The sequence below is a fragment of the Hippocampus bargibanti genome, linkage group LG04 (assembly GCF_051943395.1).
Source record: "Hippocampus bargibanti isolate YZ-2025 linkage group LG04, ASM5194339v1, whole genome shotgun sequence".
Taxonomy (NCBI): Eukaryota; Metazoa; Chordata; class Actinopteri; order Syngnathiformes; family Syngnathidae; genus Hippocampus; species Hippocampus bargibanti.
In genome coordinates this window covers 23,831,521-23,847,900 of record NC_142737.1, presented here as the reverse complement: position 1 = coordinate 23,847,900, position 16,380 = coordinate 23,831,521, and the positions used below count along the sequence as shown (strand labels likewise).

At 41.8% G+C, this 16,380-nt stretch overlaps 1 protein-coding gene across 2 annotated transcripts; it reads right to left on the bottom strand.

The window, feature by feature from the left end:
• Window positions 1–25: 25 nt before the first annotated feature.
• ankle2 (ankyrin repeat and LEM domain containing 2) lies at window positions 26–16,281 on the bottom strand. 2 transcript variants are annotated; one of them, XM_088994783.1, is made up of 13 exons: window positions 14,995–16,281; window positions 12,722–13,171; window positions 11,913–12,107; window positions 11,448–11,632; window positions 11,167–11,355; window positions 10,955–11,077; window positions 9,324–9,387; window positions 8,257–8,432; window positions 6,842–6,948; window positions 6,383–6,570; window positions 4,998–5,823; window positions 3,757–3,888; window positions 26–3,333 (listed from the first exon to the last, which is right to left on the bottom strand). In XM_088994783.1, exons 2-13 carry the CDS (start codon window positions 13,158–13,160, stop codon window positions 3,123–3,125), a joined length of 2,835 nt encoding a protein of 944 aa, XP_088850909.1. In that variant the 5' UTR covers window positions 13,161–13,171; window positions 14,995–16,281; the 3' UTR covers window positions 26–3,122. The 2 variants fall into 2 exon arrangements, with proteins under 2 accessions (XP_088850909.1, XP_088850908.1); XM_088994782.1 differs by lacking the exon at window positions 14,995–16,281 and adding an exon at window positions 14,192–14,927.
• Window positions 16,282–16,380: the final 99 nt, after the last annotated feature.

Genomic DNA, 16,380 nt, shown 5'->3' with positions numbered 1-16,380 from the left:
TTCCGATTTCAAACACAACTGTATAAATTGTATATCAAAGTATGGGCCATCTTGTTTTGTAGTGTTTCGAATATCACACAGGCAGCCAAAGTGGACCTCGGTGGACATGGCTGATGTGTTGTATACTTAATTGTACTGTTTCAAGGTGTTACATTATGGCACCTTTTTTTCCAATAAAGATGATGGGAGAAAAAAAAGACTTAGTTGAAACCTTTTCCAAGTCCTTGTTTTATGACACACTGCGGGAGAATGCCTTTTGTCACCATTAAAAACAACCAGCAAACTGACACAAACAAGAAGTCACACCTAACGTCTCACTAGGGCAATTGGTTGCTTGCTCCAAGTGCGTGTTTTGCTTTTGCAAGAGACTTTCTGGGCGGCTAATAAACACATGAAGACATTGACAATTGCTACCATGCACCAATATTCAAAAAAAAAACTATCCAACTTCGGCTTTTCCCTTCAGGGGTCGCCACAGCGAATCAGTGTCCTACATCGAACCCTGTTTTGTTCATCCTCTTCTCTCACGCCAGCTACCTTCACGTCCTCTTTCACAACATCCATAAACCTCTTTTGTCTTCCTCTCGGTCTCCTGCCTTGCAGTTGAAGAGTGAGCACCTGACATTTTTCTCCAGCCGTTCCAGCCTGCCCGAGACACGCTTCTTCACCTCTTTTCCACACTCCATTCCTCTGCTCTGCTCTGGAGAGTTGACCCCAATTACTTAAAATCATCCACCTTCTTTATCTCTTCTTTCTGTAACCTCACTCTTGTCCCTCTCATTCACACACATATTCCGTCTTGCTGTGACTGACCTTCATTCCTCTCCTTCCCAGGGCAAACCTCCACCTATAAGTTTCTCCCCCACCTGTTCCCTGCTCTCGCTACAGATCACAATGTTATCTGCAAACATCGTCAAATGAGGTTCTTGTCTAACATCGTCTGTCAGCCTGTGCATCACCATCGCAAATACGAAGGGGCTCAGAGCTGGCCCCTGATGAAGTCCCACCACGACCTTGAATGCCTCAGTCACACCGACAGCACACCTCACAACTGTCTTACAGTCATCATACATGTCCTGCTTCGCTCTGACATTACTACTGTGTCACTCCAGACTTCCTCATGCAATACCACCCTACATTAAATTTCAATTGAACGAAGTCACGTGTATTCAATCCCTGTTCAATCCACACATTTTTCCTGCCAAGATCTTTGTGGAATAACCACAAGATTTGTGTGCGTTCTTGAAACAGAATGTTCGTGTACTGTTGTGATTTGAAGAGGTCACAATTAGATTATTTTATGCAAAATTCTAAGTGTGTGCGGGCGGGGTTTCAGGAGGGGGTCATTGTTTCCCTTGCAAGAGTAAAAAGCTATTCATTTATTTTCTGGGGTTGCAGGCGGGGGACACCCTGAACCGATTGCCAGTCTTTTTACCAACACCATCAAGGCAGAAGCCTCCCTTATTATTAGTCATTTTGTTTGGATTCAATCTTGTTACATTAAATACTTGTCTTCTACCTGTGTCATCCTACATTCCATTTGCTTAGCTGAATAATCAATTGTTCGTAAACTGTGAATGGCTGGTTGTATTGCTAGGACCTGAATTTGGCTGGCCACCCGTGAAGGATCCCAGCTCTTGCACAGGTTGACGGGCTCCAGCTCACCTGCAACCCCAACGTGGACAAGTGCTATGGAAAATAAATGGATGAATAATGTGATGTAATGTGATACATCTCAGGAAAACAGCAACAATCCTACTAAGTCGACAAACAGAAATTAGTGGGCTTAGCACCACTTCACTGATGCGTGCGCTCACGCATGAGCGCACGCGGCAGTCATAAAGAAGACTATAATGAAACATTTATCACTGTCCAATTTGTGACATATTGAAAGGATCGTTGAAGTAAAGTATGAGTGAGGTTTTATTGACTACTTGAAAGCAAACACATCCTTGACATACACGAAGAGAATTTCAAAAAAGCACAAGAAGCAGTTGTAATTTTTAGGGGCACTTTTGCAAAGCTCCACACATTCAGAAACATTCAAAGAGCAAAATATTGCCTCTTCTGACCTGAGAGCACAAGCATGATGACAATCTTCTCAGCAAAGTTGTTTGTGCTCTCTGAGAAAGGTTGAGTTCACCAAGAATTACATTCAGAACAAATCAAGTGTAAGTGGATTTATGTTTTCATATCAAAACGTTGGACCCCCCCACAATTGAATGTTTTTGCACCATCCTCCATTTCTGTATGTATAATGGATGGAAATATCTGCAATGTTTACATATCAGCCAACAATCCTTATTCAAATCTAAAAAATAAAATGTCTCTGCCAGATCTCAATTGTCCCAAATCGTTTTCTTCTGCTCTATATCAAGACCTATCTCTCTATCAAGGCCTGACTCCTGTCCTTGTGTGTTAAGTCAGCCACAATGAAAGCGGCTTGAGATTTTAACATCTGAATTAAAATGTTTCAAAAAGGAAAAGTCAAGACATCCCGGAACCACAGAGAAAAAAATAAAAACAAATCCATTTATTTCACAAAATAAAAGCATGGAAAATTCATACTGTTTTCCTGGATTTGCTGTAATGCGACAGTCGATAAAGTTTTCCAGCTGTGAGCTAGATAATATCCCCAAACTGACAGAACAAGTCCATCACTTCAGAAAATTAAGGCAAGTACTGAACTGAGAAAAACGGAGGAAATGGGAGTTGGTTTAACATCTTTGATAATAAAAAACTTTTTTGTGCTACTGACCCACATACAATTTTTTGTTTCGTGCTGACAACCCCACACCAAGAATGCTTTATTTCTTTATTATTATTACTATTATTATTTGTGTCCGATCTCGGGGAGTGTGGCTTGTATTCACAATATCCCAAAAACATTGACTTGGGCTACGATACAGGTGCTCAGATAACATCACCATCCAATTACATGGTCTCAACCAATAAAAGTACAAACATCACCGAGGTTTCTTTAAAAAAACAATGTCAACTCTTTTTTTTAAAAATACCGCATGAGCTGCAGTTCAATGATATAATTAATCCATGCTATTACCGTCTTTCTTTATGTTTGTTAGGAGAGGCTGAGGATAACGTGGAGGGGCAGTGAGACAACTTCAAATCGACGCTTCGTTCAAGTGCTTGAGGCGAATGCGTTTGATGTAGCTCATGTTGGCGGGGCTGTAGCGGCTGGGGCTGAAATCAGGTGAGGCGGCCTGGCGAGCGGGACTGAAGCGACCCGAAGGAGACATGAGGTCGTCGGACGGAGAACCGGGGATGTGATGCCGCATCGGGGATCGTGCTTTTACCACTGCAGGGCTCGGCCAACTGGATATGCGAGTCAAGGGTAATTATGAGTATGGCATATTTATTTATTTTTGTTAGTAACGAGGCATAGTCGATGTTCAGTATAATTGTGAAGTCATTATCAAATGTGAGCAGGCTAACAAAACGCATGAGTGCCATGATTGGGTATGAAAATATCTGCCCTGAATGGCAAAGCGATTTCCAAAAAAAGAGGAGGCGAGGTTAACCACTTTGCAAACAACTGCGAAAACTATTTGAGGACAATGTTCCTCAACATACTATGTGAGCCTGAATGCTTGTTTGCCAATGCCTGCCTTACGGTTGTCTGAAAACAAGATCAGGTTGACGGCTGGGACAGATACGGCTTCAGCATGCCCGCGAGCCTCATGATTTTAGAGAGCGGTTAGGATAAAGCAATCTTACTTCAATAAAGCAGGTACAAACCTTTTCATTTCCGAGGAAGAGTAGGACTTTATTGTGCTCATCCACTTGTGAACGCTGGGATATTTTTGGCCATCCACCTCAACACCCCTTATTGCTGAAAACACATCTCCGTCCAACTTGGTAGGCGAATCCCTGTGAAAAACAACAATATGGCTGACGTATCTGTGCATGTGGAGCTTCAATTTTTCGTAAACAAGACCTAAACCAAAGCAGTGCAGTGATACCGTAATACCGTGATGCAGTGATACCATGACTTAAAACGCCGTAATTTACCAATTTTGAATCATGAGCAGTTGCTCTGTCATTTTATTTTTGTGTTGAGAGCCAAAATTCAACTTCCCAGTTAGCTTCAGAAGCTTCACTACTAGTTGGCTTCAACAAATTTGACAAAATCTGGCCGCAATCAGTTCATCTTCTGTGAAAATACACCTCCTGTTGTGTTTGCATTTTCCATTATTTCCCCGTGTGGAAATGTTTCTAAATTTCATGTTTTCTTAACCAGGAGTCCAAGAACCTATTCTATGCTTCATTTCAATGCATTCCAAGTGTTTCTTCTCACACTAATTTTTGAGGACACTTTATTTTGGCCCCGAACTTCTGCCCAAGAATGGACAGAGAAGTTGCTGACCAGCAGGAAACTGTGTTGAACCGGGTAAATAAACATTAAGCATTAACTCAAAACTGTCCGTTTTTTTTTTTAATAATTCAATGTTCATATTCAGGGATTAACCAGGACAGATGTCACTAAAGAAATACTGCCAACCAAAGTATGAGTTTTCAATGTGGGCCAGACGATCCACTTGGACATTTACAAACAGATGCCGCAGAGTTCCTTTCTTTCAGTATGCGAGCCAAGTGAGAGTCGTGGCCGGAAAACCCACGGCTGCTTTACCATGACAACGGGCCTGCTCACAACGCCCTGTGCCTCAGAAAGAACTTAGCCGTGTTGGAACCATGCCGCTCATTACTTGAGATACAGTAGCTGCTTGTGACCCCTCCCCCTTGCTTTCAGAAGCTCATGGGGGACGTCAAAACATCAACACCCATTTTGAAAATGTGGACGACATTAAGAGGGCAGTGAAACACCCCAGAAGAATCCAGGTAAGTCGGTTTGTCATACAACTCATTTCGTTGTAAGGGTGGTTATGAAATGATTTCAACTTGTAAGTGAAGGTACCGCCGGCTTGTCACATTTTGAAAAAATAAAGTCAAGACAAATAAAACTTAAACCTAATACTCACCCATCAATAAAGAGTCCTCTTCTACTGCGAGGGGGAGTCTTTGGGGGGAAATCCTGGGAATTATCCAAGGACTTATAGGAGGTTACTAATGACCCCGAGCTGCTCAGGTCTCTCCCACCATGATCCCACGATTTGGACCTCGTGCACAAGTTGCGCACCGCCGAAGCCGCTCCCCTTGTCCTGCTCATCATTTCCAGAGTACCCTCGTCTGCTTCAAAGAGCTCTTCGGATTCGCCGCTGCTGCACCGTTCCTCCGTGTCACCTCCCTTCAAGGCTTCCTTGTTCTGGGCGCCATGGCCAATCGACAGCCGCTTCAGCCCACAGCTCAGGTCTGTGTTAACCGATGAGTCGTAGGAGTCGAAGGTTTCTCTGAGTCTAAGCCCGCCACTGCTCCTCCTCTCCCTGTAACTGTCAGGACTGTCCGGCGGTTCTTGCAGCGACATGCGCTCAAACTCCACCGAGAGGTTGGAGACGGGTGAGAGCAAACTGGAGGCAGACGGGGAGTTCCGAGGAGAAACGTTATCTCCGTTGGAAATGCCATCTCTCGAGGAGGAGCACACCCCGTTTTTGCAGACGGCGGGTGACAGCAGGTCCTGCTCGGCTGCAGTCTCAATCAAGTCGCCCCCCCGATACTTTAATCCCATTGGCATGATGTGGAAATCGTGACCTCCCACTGCACCCTTCAGGTTGTCCATGGATGCAGCGGAGGAGGTGATGCAGGTCAGTGCTGCATTCTGCCTATTCTTCATCTCCTCAAGGCTGATGTCCTTCCCCTCATCTAAGTAGGCACCGACGGAGATGGAGTTGCAGAACTTCTTAGGCTTGCCTGAAACCAGTGATGCCGGTTTAAAGACAATGGTGCCAAAGTTCAGCGTTTGCTCAGGAGAGTTGGAATGAATTTCGCTTTAATGTTCATGTGTTTGCAATGACAGAGATTTGGGTACCATTCCAAGTCGGTATAGAATTTCAAAATTCTGTTCAATTTGCTGTACAATTGAGTATGACTTCAGATGTAAATACTACCAGTACTACAAAATAGCGCAAGGCGATATTGGCAAAAAATGATCACAATATAGGCCATTTTAACATCACAAAATACCACAGTATACTGTATGTTCAATTCTATTCATATAAATGAATAAAACCACACCAGTTTGCATCAAAAATAAACAAATTGGGTTAAGATGCATGTTCGGTTAATTGAATGTTCTAAATTGTCCCTAAGAATGATTGTGAGCATGGATGGTTGCTGGCTTATGTGTCTCCTGAGATTGGTTGTTGTGGGTGTACACCGTCTACTGCCCAAAGATAGCTGAGATGGGCTGCGCCACACCCGTGACCCGTGTGAGGGTAAAAACTGATGGATGGATAAGGTGTAAAGGTACCTGGGGAAGGAGTTTTAAATCTGTTGCTGGTCTCATTCTCCCCCTCTTCACAAGATTGTGAAAAGAAATCCCTCTTGCTCAGGTACTCTTCCAACTTGTGAAGTCCCGTGGTTGATGACAGATCCACAAAACTATCAAGAAAGTCCCAAAATTCCGCCCAGGGATGACCCATTTCGTGAGCCAAATCTCTGTCGGAAGAATATGAATCAGAGATAGTTGTGAAACAGGTATGAAAGTGTGGCAAAGTGTACTAAAGGTAGATTTGTTATGATTTTTTTTCCAGATTAACTGGGGCAACTATTCAAAGAGCAGCTCAATTACAACAGTCAAATTATTTTTGAGGGACAGAAGTTACCACAGTGGACAGTTTATCTCCTCTCAGGTTAAAGGGTGCACAAAATAATACTCAACAACTCCAATTTTACAAAGTGGGCAGTTTTGTAAATCCTGTTGCCTTGCCTGCCAACTCGCTCAGCCCCGCGGTCAGGATCCGACTTAAGAATGTTGTGGAAATGCTCTGCTCGATTCCTCGGCGGCGTCTTCCAGGAACGGCGAAAATCACTCGCCTAAAGAGGGCGATTATAGTTTGTTAACATACCAATAGTCCGATCGAATTGCTTGTTCTGTAGCCACAAAGGGACATAAGTCTTCTTGTGCCGGTCCCAAGCCCGGATATATACAGAGGGTTGTGTCAGGAAGGGCATCCGACGTAAAAGCTTGGCCAAAACAAACATGCGGATCAAACCTCTAAAGATGGAGGACACAGTTTTGCTGTAGCGACCCCTTGAAGGGAAACGCCGACAGGAAAAGAAGAACATACCAATCGTCCAAATATTATACATGATGCTCTATTTGACAATTTTGGTCAAACGGAGCAAGTGGATGCAGATAAGAGGTAAATGAAGTACAGTGATACCTCAGCTTACGAACGCTTCAGCTAACGCACCTTTCGCCTTACGAACATTACATTTACAAGAATAGAATCTTGGCATACAAACTAGTTTTCGGCAGACGAAGCAAACCACACAGCGCCACGGTGGCTGGCGGACTAGTTTTCCACACCCCCTTTGAGTGCAGATGTGGTTTGCTATTGAGTGGAGTACCTTTGCTATTATGGAACCGAAAAAGACCCCACCACAGGCTAGTGTTAAGATGAAGAGGACACAAAAGAAATTACTTTCGAGCAGAAGGAGATCATCGAGAAACACAAACGAGGTGTGCCTTTATGTGACTTGGCGTCCTTGTACCAGTATGCTAAGTCAACCATTGCTACCTGTGGCTAAGGGTTTTTCTGTGTTGTCGAAGCAATGGTATCAGGCAATAGAGGAGGTTGAAAAACTTCTGTTGATTTGGATTGCAGCTAGCAGGGGACCGTGTGAGTGAAGGTATTATCGCCAAGAAAGCACGGCAACTTCACTCGGATATCATCAAGAGACAACTACATCAACGACCATCACAAAGGTAAATACAACAACTTTATCTCATCTCATCTCATTTTCCGTACCGCTTATTCCTCATTAGGGTCGCGGGGGTTGCTGGAGCCTATCTCAGCTGTCTTCGGGCACGAGGCGGGGGACACCCCGAATTGGTTGCCAGCCAATCACAGGGCACACAAAGACAACTTTATTATACAGTACATTTTATTTCTTTAGTTACAATACAATACCATATTTATTATACATAAAATAACGTATATTCTGTGTAGTTTCAAAGCTTATTTAGTAGACAATTGTTTTATGGGGACCTGGGAATGGATTATTCTCATTTTTAATGATTTCTTATGGGAAATAAATGTTTGGCAGACGAACTTTTCGCCTTACACACACTTGCAGGGAACCAATTAAGTTCGTAAGCAGAGGTATTACTGTACTTACTTTTGAGGGACTCAGTGGACCAGCAAAGGCTGTGACAGTCATCAGAGGATCCAGGGGACTTTTTGCATGCCGCTGGATCAGTGAGAGACTTTCTGATGCTTCTGGGGACCACGGCGCACCAATGATGGGCTGAGAGGTGTTGTCGGCTGGCCTGAGCAAGGGGATGTAGCAGCGGTCTGTGAATCAAGCAGAAAGATGGCATCGAACGCAAGAAAACTCCAAGATCTTGCAAAAATTCAGATTATAGATTCACCAACAGAGACGAATCTGTAAAGATGGGCCGCAACATAAATGTGTGAACAAAGGATGTTATTCTTTGTATGCCGTATTGTGCAAAAATAATCTGTTAAAAAATAATTAGCATTTGAAAGATGTACAGTAAAGTCTCGTTATATCGATATCGCATATATCGATAGTCCCGGTTATATCGATACTATTTCTATGCACGCACGGAGAAAATTACATGCAAACAGGGTCGGATATATCGATAGTGCCGGTTATATCGATACTATTTCTATGCACGCACGGAGAAAATTACATGCAAACAGGGTCGGATATATCGATAGTGCCGGTTATATCGATATTTTTTCGGACTCCCTTGAATATCGATATAACGAGACTTTACTGTAATAAAAAAAATCTGAAAATTTGAGAAAAACAGTAAAATTTAATGTTATCTCCTCTAGCCTTTAGTTGATGTATTTTACTCAAGGAGGCACATTAATGATTGGGTGACAAGATTCAGTAAAAATAAATAATATCTACCGATTAGTTCATATTTTGTATTTAAATTTCTAGTGATTCTTTCAGTGGATGCATGAAAGTACGCACATGGAATATTATACACAAGAAGAATAGTGTGGCCAGCCGAATCGGTCGCATACTTCAGTAATCAGGTTCATGTTTTGTTTTCTGAATTCTATGTTTATGAGACGGGTAGTTACAGCCATAAAAAGTTCATAATTACAAATACCCACATAGGTATTTTTGAACCAGGCTTCTGAAAAAAAATGTTGGATTGTGCATTTCATTTTTAAATAAATTGGTGGCAATCTGTTGGTTCTTACCCTCCAAATAGTCACTTATTTTCTGTCTCACTTCTTGGGTTGTGTTCTTTCTGCTACAAATGATCTAGGAAAAGGGGGAAGAGAGTAAAATGATAATACATTGTCACAAAACTGTATTGACCCGAATATAAGACCATGTTTTTTGCATTGAAATAAGTCTGAAAAAGTGGGGGTCGTACTATAATTGGAGTCTAGACATTAAACCCATTCTGGACGCGAGATATCATTAACGTGAATGCTGAACTTAACTTTATTGGCCAGAGCGAACCCGTCACAAAGAATAAAAATTTGAATACCGGCAGCACGAAGAAGAAAAATAAAAAAATTGTAAGAAAAACAACATGAAAATAATATAAGATATAACATAAAATGGAGAAATGTAGCGACAATTTGGAGAGAAGTGGTTTGAAGATTGGTCAGGTTAACTGGTAGCTGAGAAGATATAATGTAAACTTCAAGATGATCGTGAGAAACGAGGCATAGTCTTCAAACAATTGCAAAGCAGCTGTGAAATATGGTGTCACAGAGTGTAATGTACGCAGATGGTGATCAGTTTTCCATGGTCCTCAGAGCGGCCGATCCAAAGAACTTGTTAGACTTCGGTTTGATGGTTAGACACAGTTATTGCAATGTTGTTGTTTTATCCCAATAGATTGATTTATTTACATTTAAAAAATCAGAAGCCATTCATTTACGAACAGCCCTTTATTTTACATATTTAAATGTTCAGACATTAAGGCTTGTATGAGGCAAAATAACATGTTTTTTCTGTCAAATATATTCTTAAAATCATTTGTTTCAGATGTACTGTAATTCTTTTCTGCATAAAAATGAATTTGGTGTTCAAAAAGTATTTTTGAGTCTTGAAAAAAGGGGGTCGTCTTATAATGATAATAGGGCCAATACGCTACATCTTTTGCGGGATTAGCGAGGGGATGTATGTGCTCCTGCTCATCTAAATTTAGCAAATGGGGAGGGCAAACTTGTGGCGAGCGACCCATCGGGTAAGAACGTTACAAGCGCACACATGATACCGGATACATTGTGAGACTAATAAATGTCCCTCAAAATAATACATTACAATATGCACTAAAGACAAGAAAATAATTTTGTTGACGCATCAGTGACAGTATTTTTGAGCCTAAAGTCGACTTGATTAGAATTCAGATAAGATCAGTACACTTAAGCAAGTTTCTCCCATTTCTCTTAAGCTCTATCAGGTTGGAACAAGAGCATCCGTGCATAGCTATTTTCACACCTTGTCAAAAGTGTCAGATTCCAGTCCAGACTGTGACTGGCCCACAGGGCACGTGCATTAACAGAATTTTCCGAAACAACGGCTTTGATATCACAGATGTGTCTTCAACGGCCATTGTCATCCACCCTGAAGACCTCTGCTTTCGAGGTTGGAAACTATTTAGAATCATAAAATGCACCCCATCATGTTAATATTTTGTAAGGCTTTTGAATGATTGTGTTAAGCCATTTTGGTGCCAATTATGACCTTGTTTCTCAATTCATGGATTACACGCCTTTTAAACTGTTTTAAGGATTCGAAGGAGTCCTGCGTATGTCTACCCATTCTGCTTAACTGTTACAAAATACAGCAAGGCATATAAATCCACCCATACATCACAAGGCTTGTGGTTGTCACTGTTCTTGCAGTTCTTGTCTGTGTCAGGATGCGAGCACAGCACGTTGACCACGTCTGGACATCCAAACTTGCAGGCAAAGTGGAGGGGTGTTTCAAAACCCTGAAACATAAACACAAACAGTGTGAACAAAGATTAAAAAATGTTTTCCCTCTGGAGGAAAAAAAAAAGAAATAAAAATAAAAACCTACCGCCTTATCTGGAGTGTTGAGGTAAAGATCAACAATGTAACGGATGCGCTTCTGCAGCATGTCTTCCTGGTCATCTGGGTACATGAGGCGCATAAACTCTGGGTTCTCTAAAGTATCCAGCAGAAGTTGGGCGATATCCGCTTGATTCTCCTTGGCCGCCACGTGCATTACGTTGTACCTGCAGCCCTCCTAGGCGCACAATGGATTCAAACACTATTCAAGCAAACCCCAAAATTCATGGACTGTTGCTCAACAGAAAATGAAATGTTACTTATGTTCACCTGTACAATCGTGGGATTATCCGCAGAGCCAATGAGATAGCGTGGGTTGCTCCAGACAATATCGATGAAGGCTCCCTCATCTCCCTTTTCCACAGCTTTTCTCAGCTTGGCTGTCAGGTCTTGTGTTCGTGGGCTCTTAAAACTGTTGGCCCGTTCCCTGTTCGTGGTATCCACCTCCATGATGTCTGGGTGTGTTGAGGAAGACAATGGAGTAAAGGGGTCAGCGCTCCTCTCAAAAAAACCAATTTTGTTGTTGAATAATCAGATTATAGACTAATGAGTTGCCTTTAGATAAAAAAAAAACATTCCATGATTCTCTAACAGATTTCCATTCAATGCAGCATCAGAAAGGTTTATTGGAATTCATACAGGTTCAGCAAACAAGACAATGAAAATGGTGTTTGGAAACTTCAGATTTTCACATTGGTTTGATTTGCACAGAATTTTGCATATTGCATACTCTACCTTTACTGATGATTTGACATGGTTTAAGAGGAGACGCGCAAGCCATAGATTTGTTGGGAGAGGGAAAATAGTCGCCCATCCCCCTGGCAAACGTCTCTGCATCCTCACGGTTGGAAAAGGCTTTAAAACGTGCTCCCTTCATCCCCTTTACAGCTTGAAGGGCATCTTTCTTATCTGTATACACATGTGCTCTTTCTATGGACAAATAATCACAATAAGCATCTGTTTGTTGACATGTGTAATGAATGTTAAGTTAATGTCTTGTTGCGGTGGACTCAAATTGAAACTGCTTGCCCTGACAAGGGGGAAAAAATGTGGGATGTTAATAGACAATGAATATTGACCCATACATTTTATGGAAGAGCTTTCGCAGCATAACTGCTAATGCTTTAAGAGATACAACATCAATGCACAGAAACACATGCCAGTAATTTCATCATGTTTGGTTTGCAGAGAGTGGAAGAGGACATGAAGGTATCTGGTGTGAGAGAAGAGGATGCACAAAACAGGAATAGATGGAGGAGACTGATTCGCTGTCGCGACCCCTGAAGGGAAAAGCCAAAAGAAAGAGGTTTGCAGAGAGATAGAATAGCAATGTAGGTAAACATGAATCACCAGACAAGTATTGAGACTAGCTTTAAATGGGACTGGAAGTACATGTTAAAGATACATTTGTTAATACTGCAACAAGGACGGGTCCCGGTGGGATGATACAGACGACGCAGGTGAAATAATAATGAAACAGTGAGATACTAATATGTCGCAAGTTGGGACTGTCTCCAGGGGAGAAAAAAAACAGTGATGCTTACCATTTCGAGACAAAATGTCCTCCCATGACGGACATACCCCATAATAAAAGGCCGAGGACACTTGTGCTACTTTGAAAGGTGTTTTCACTTTGGCTTGAGAGTTAGAGATCTCCTCTTCCTCTGGCGGGTTCAGCCCCACACCATAGCCAAAGTCCAGTTCCTCATTTGGGCTGCAGCCTGTTGGAACAGTTGATTTGGCACACAGTAGAGGTTTGTCATGATTAGCTGCTGAGGCCACGGCATCTGAATCCCTCGCAGGGGAACCACTGTCCCTTCCACTGATATCACTCTCAGATCCAACAAGCATTCGCGCCAATTTCTTTTCAAAGATAGATCGGGTCGTGGCAGTGATGGCGACGCACTTCAGGTCAGCCCGGGCAAACTCCTCACGTAGTTCATCAGCAGTAAGGCCCTTAAGCCTGGTTAAAACTGCCTCCATTCTTCAGCTCCCTGGAAAACACCGGAAGGAATGAACTGAAGGCAAGCACCTCTTATTAAAAGCAATTACTTTGTCTTCATTTAGCAATCCAAAATTGGAATCACACAAATGATCACACACACAAATGATCACACACACAAATGATCCAGAAAAATCAGATGAGAGGTGCTCGCTAACACATGCTCCTAAAGGGTTGTTGATTTGATTACAACCAACTACAACTTCATGCACATCCCATACACTTTAGCAACATTGACGTCAGGGAGTGTATACTTGTAAGTTGCAATGCATGCTGACATCAATTGCACAGAAGATATAATCAATTTGAAAGCTATTTGGTAACTTGACAAACAGTGTTAGAATGTTTGTGTTATTTAATCTCTAATATTATGCTTTAGTATCACATCAATCAATAGCAAAAGGCAAATTCTATTTCTGTCATGAATATACGCATTGATGTTTTTTTGCAGGAAGAAAAATCGCCATCCCTTCCTTTTTCAACAGTCAACAGTTCAGTCTTACCACCGAGCTATGGACTGCCAGATTTTTCATGATCTGTTTTTCTGTCATTAATGTCACTCGCCAGGAGAGATGTTAAGACACTTGTAACCTTGTTGATTTATTCAATCTATCACCAATCAAAAAAAAAAAAAACACACACTCTACGGAGAGCTATCCTGCGCTAGCACTTTTGCAATCATATCAGTGAGGCTGGACAGCCGGGGGAGTGAGCATGGCTAGCATGGTAGAATGGGCTCTGATGAAATCCTGCCCAAAAAAAGAAAAACGGATCCAATTTGGGCAAAGCGTCTTAAGACGTGAAATATACAATGTTTTAGGTAAATACGCATTTGTTTAAACATACGGATTGAACAGTCTATTCATCGCATGCTGTCACACCCAACTGTCATATGAGGTGAGCTCTCAGACTGCAACGCACAAATTCGATACGTCTTCGGCGTGATGATGCCAATAAAATAAACAAAAGTGCATCCTATGACATCTGGTAACAATTGAGCACTCATACTCACAGAACAACATGCCTTGTATTTTACAGTGAGCTTCGGGAGGTCCTTGTTAGTTTTATACAGATCAAGTGGTGGACAGACAAAGCTGAGGACGGATGATAGTCTCGTCTCATTGTTTACAAGGTATCCTGCGCATGCCCAGTTTCAAGAGTACAAATGTTACATTCCCCATCTGTGGGATTTTTTTTTTTTTTTTAGCGAGGACAGTGTACACCCTGTACATTCAGACGGCAGTGAAAATAAATTCACACAATGACCCTGAAATCATCGGTAGTATTTGCCGTTCATTACAGCGGATATATTTTTGCGTTGACTGAAATGCTATTTTACATTTCATTTCGGTGGGAATGTGTTCCTCATGATCTCAACATTTATTTCTGCAACATTAACACACCCAACTTGATTTGTACGTACTTGAACTTGACGTTCATCCACCTCTCCACGCTTTTATTCGTACAGTACTCCACGCAACTAGATTTTTAAAAACTGCTAGCCGCTACAAGCAACAGGATTTACAAAGCAGTTGACGTCAACGTTAGTTATTTGAAAATGAAGACAGGGATAGTATTGATATTTGTCAAAACAAACCAACAGATATATTGTCAAGATCTGCCTGCTGAAACCAAAAGCCACTAGACTTATAGCCAAAGTTTAAGTTTTGAGTGTGAGGCAGTTGTGCTGACGTGACACTCGGGGCGAAATAGAATTATCCTTGTCGTCTGCGTATGTTGTAGTGCCATTTAAATTCTACATTAAATAAGAAATATTGATGTAAAGGTTCTGTGACCGTCACGTAAAAAGCCCACCTCCTCCTCTTGCGCTGCGGCGTTACCAGATGGTTTCAAAATACAACCACCGAGGACCCAGGGTCGCCCGACATAGTGCCTAAACAAAAAATAATCACGTTGCTCGGGTAGCACAAATTTGGTGACGGCAAAAGCTTTAAAACAATCAATTTTCATCTGTTTTAATCATTTAAATATTCACTAGGCATTTGTGTTGTGTATTTTCAGCCATTCCCTTTAAAATATACAAAATGTCAGGAAGGGCATCAGACGTAAATGCTTGGCCAAAATACACATACGAATCAAACCTCTGAAGCTGGAGGGCACTGATTCGCTGTGGCGACCCCTGGAAGGGAAAGCCGAAAGAAGACAGTAGAGCGGATAGAGAATATTTAAAATTACCTACCCATCAGTGACAGGAATAAAAACCTCCCGCATTGTGTGATGGAACTACCTGGCACCAGAAGACTAAGTGTGTTAGGACTGTGTTGCGAATAATTGCATAAAATGCCTTGTAATAGTTTTTCATAACTTGTAATTTCTTTGCATTATTAATTACATTCCTGATTAATTTGAAATAATACAAACTGACATATGCTTTGATCCTCTCTTTTATCGAGAACTGCTTCATGTAACAAAGAGGGTAGAGAAAGTGCTTAAGAATGAATGACTCTCTGCCTTTGTTTTGTCATATTGTCTTTGTGTTGTCATATTAGTAATTATGTTTTTGTTCTTTGATTTCAAGATGCCTTTCCAGCAGCTGGTGTAATTTGTTTTACATCTTCCTTTCATAAATTTGCTGCTTTGAAATATAAATGTATCCACTGCGAGACTAATAAAGGTAAATCCAATCAAATATGTACGCCTGGAAAAAATTAACATCAACCAGTGGTCATACAACAAGAACTTTTCTTTTCGGCTTTTCCCTTCAAGTGGTCACCACATCAAATCAGTATCCTCCATCTTTAGAGGCTTGATCCGCATGTTTGTTTTGGACAAGCTTTTACGTCGGATGCCCTTCCTGACACAATTTTCTGTATTTATCCGGGCTTGGGACCGGCACAAGAAGTCATACAAGATCAGTACTGTATATCATACTGTCTTCACTTGACCTTTCAATACCATGTATGCAATTAAAAAACATGGAGGCACACCAGCTGTTGGTGGTAACCATCTTACAACATGCTACTTTGATTTCTTTCAAGTTAAATTTTCAATGAGCATGCTGACAGTTAAAGGTGGCCCGCACATTTGCACATCATTTTTTACGCTCAAAATATCTTACATCTTGCACATAGACTCAGCAAACTAATATTGTCAGTGAACCCCCTGACAGCAGAATGAAGACTGCGCGCACGCTTGCGCACACGCACGCACACACGCACACGCGCACACACACAGACCACC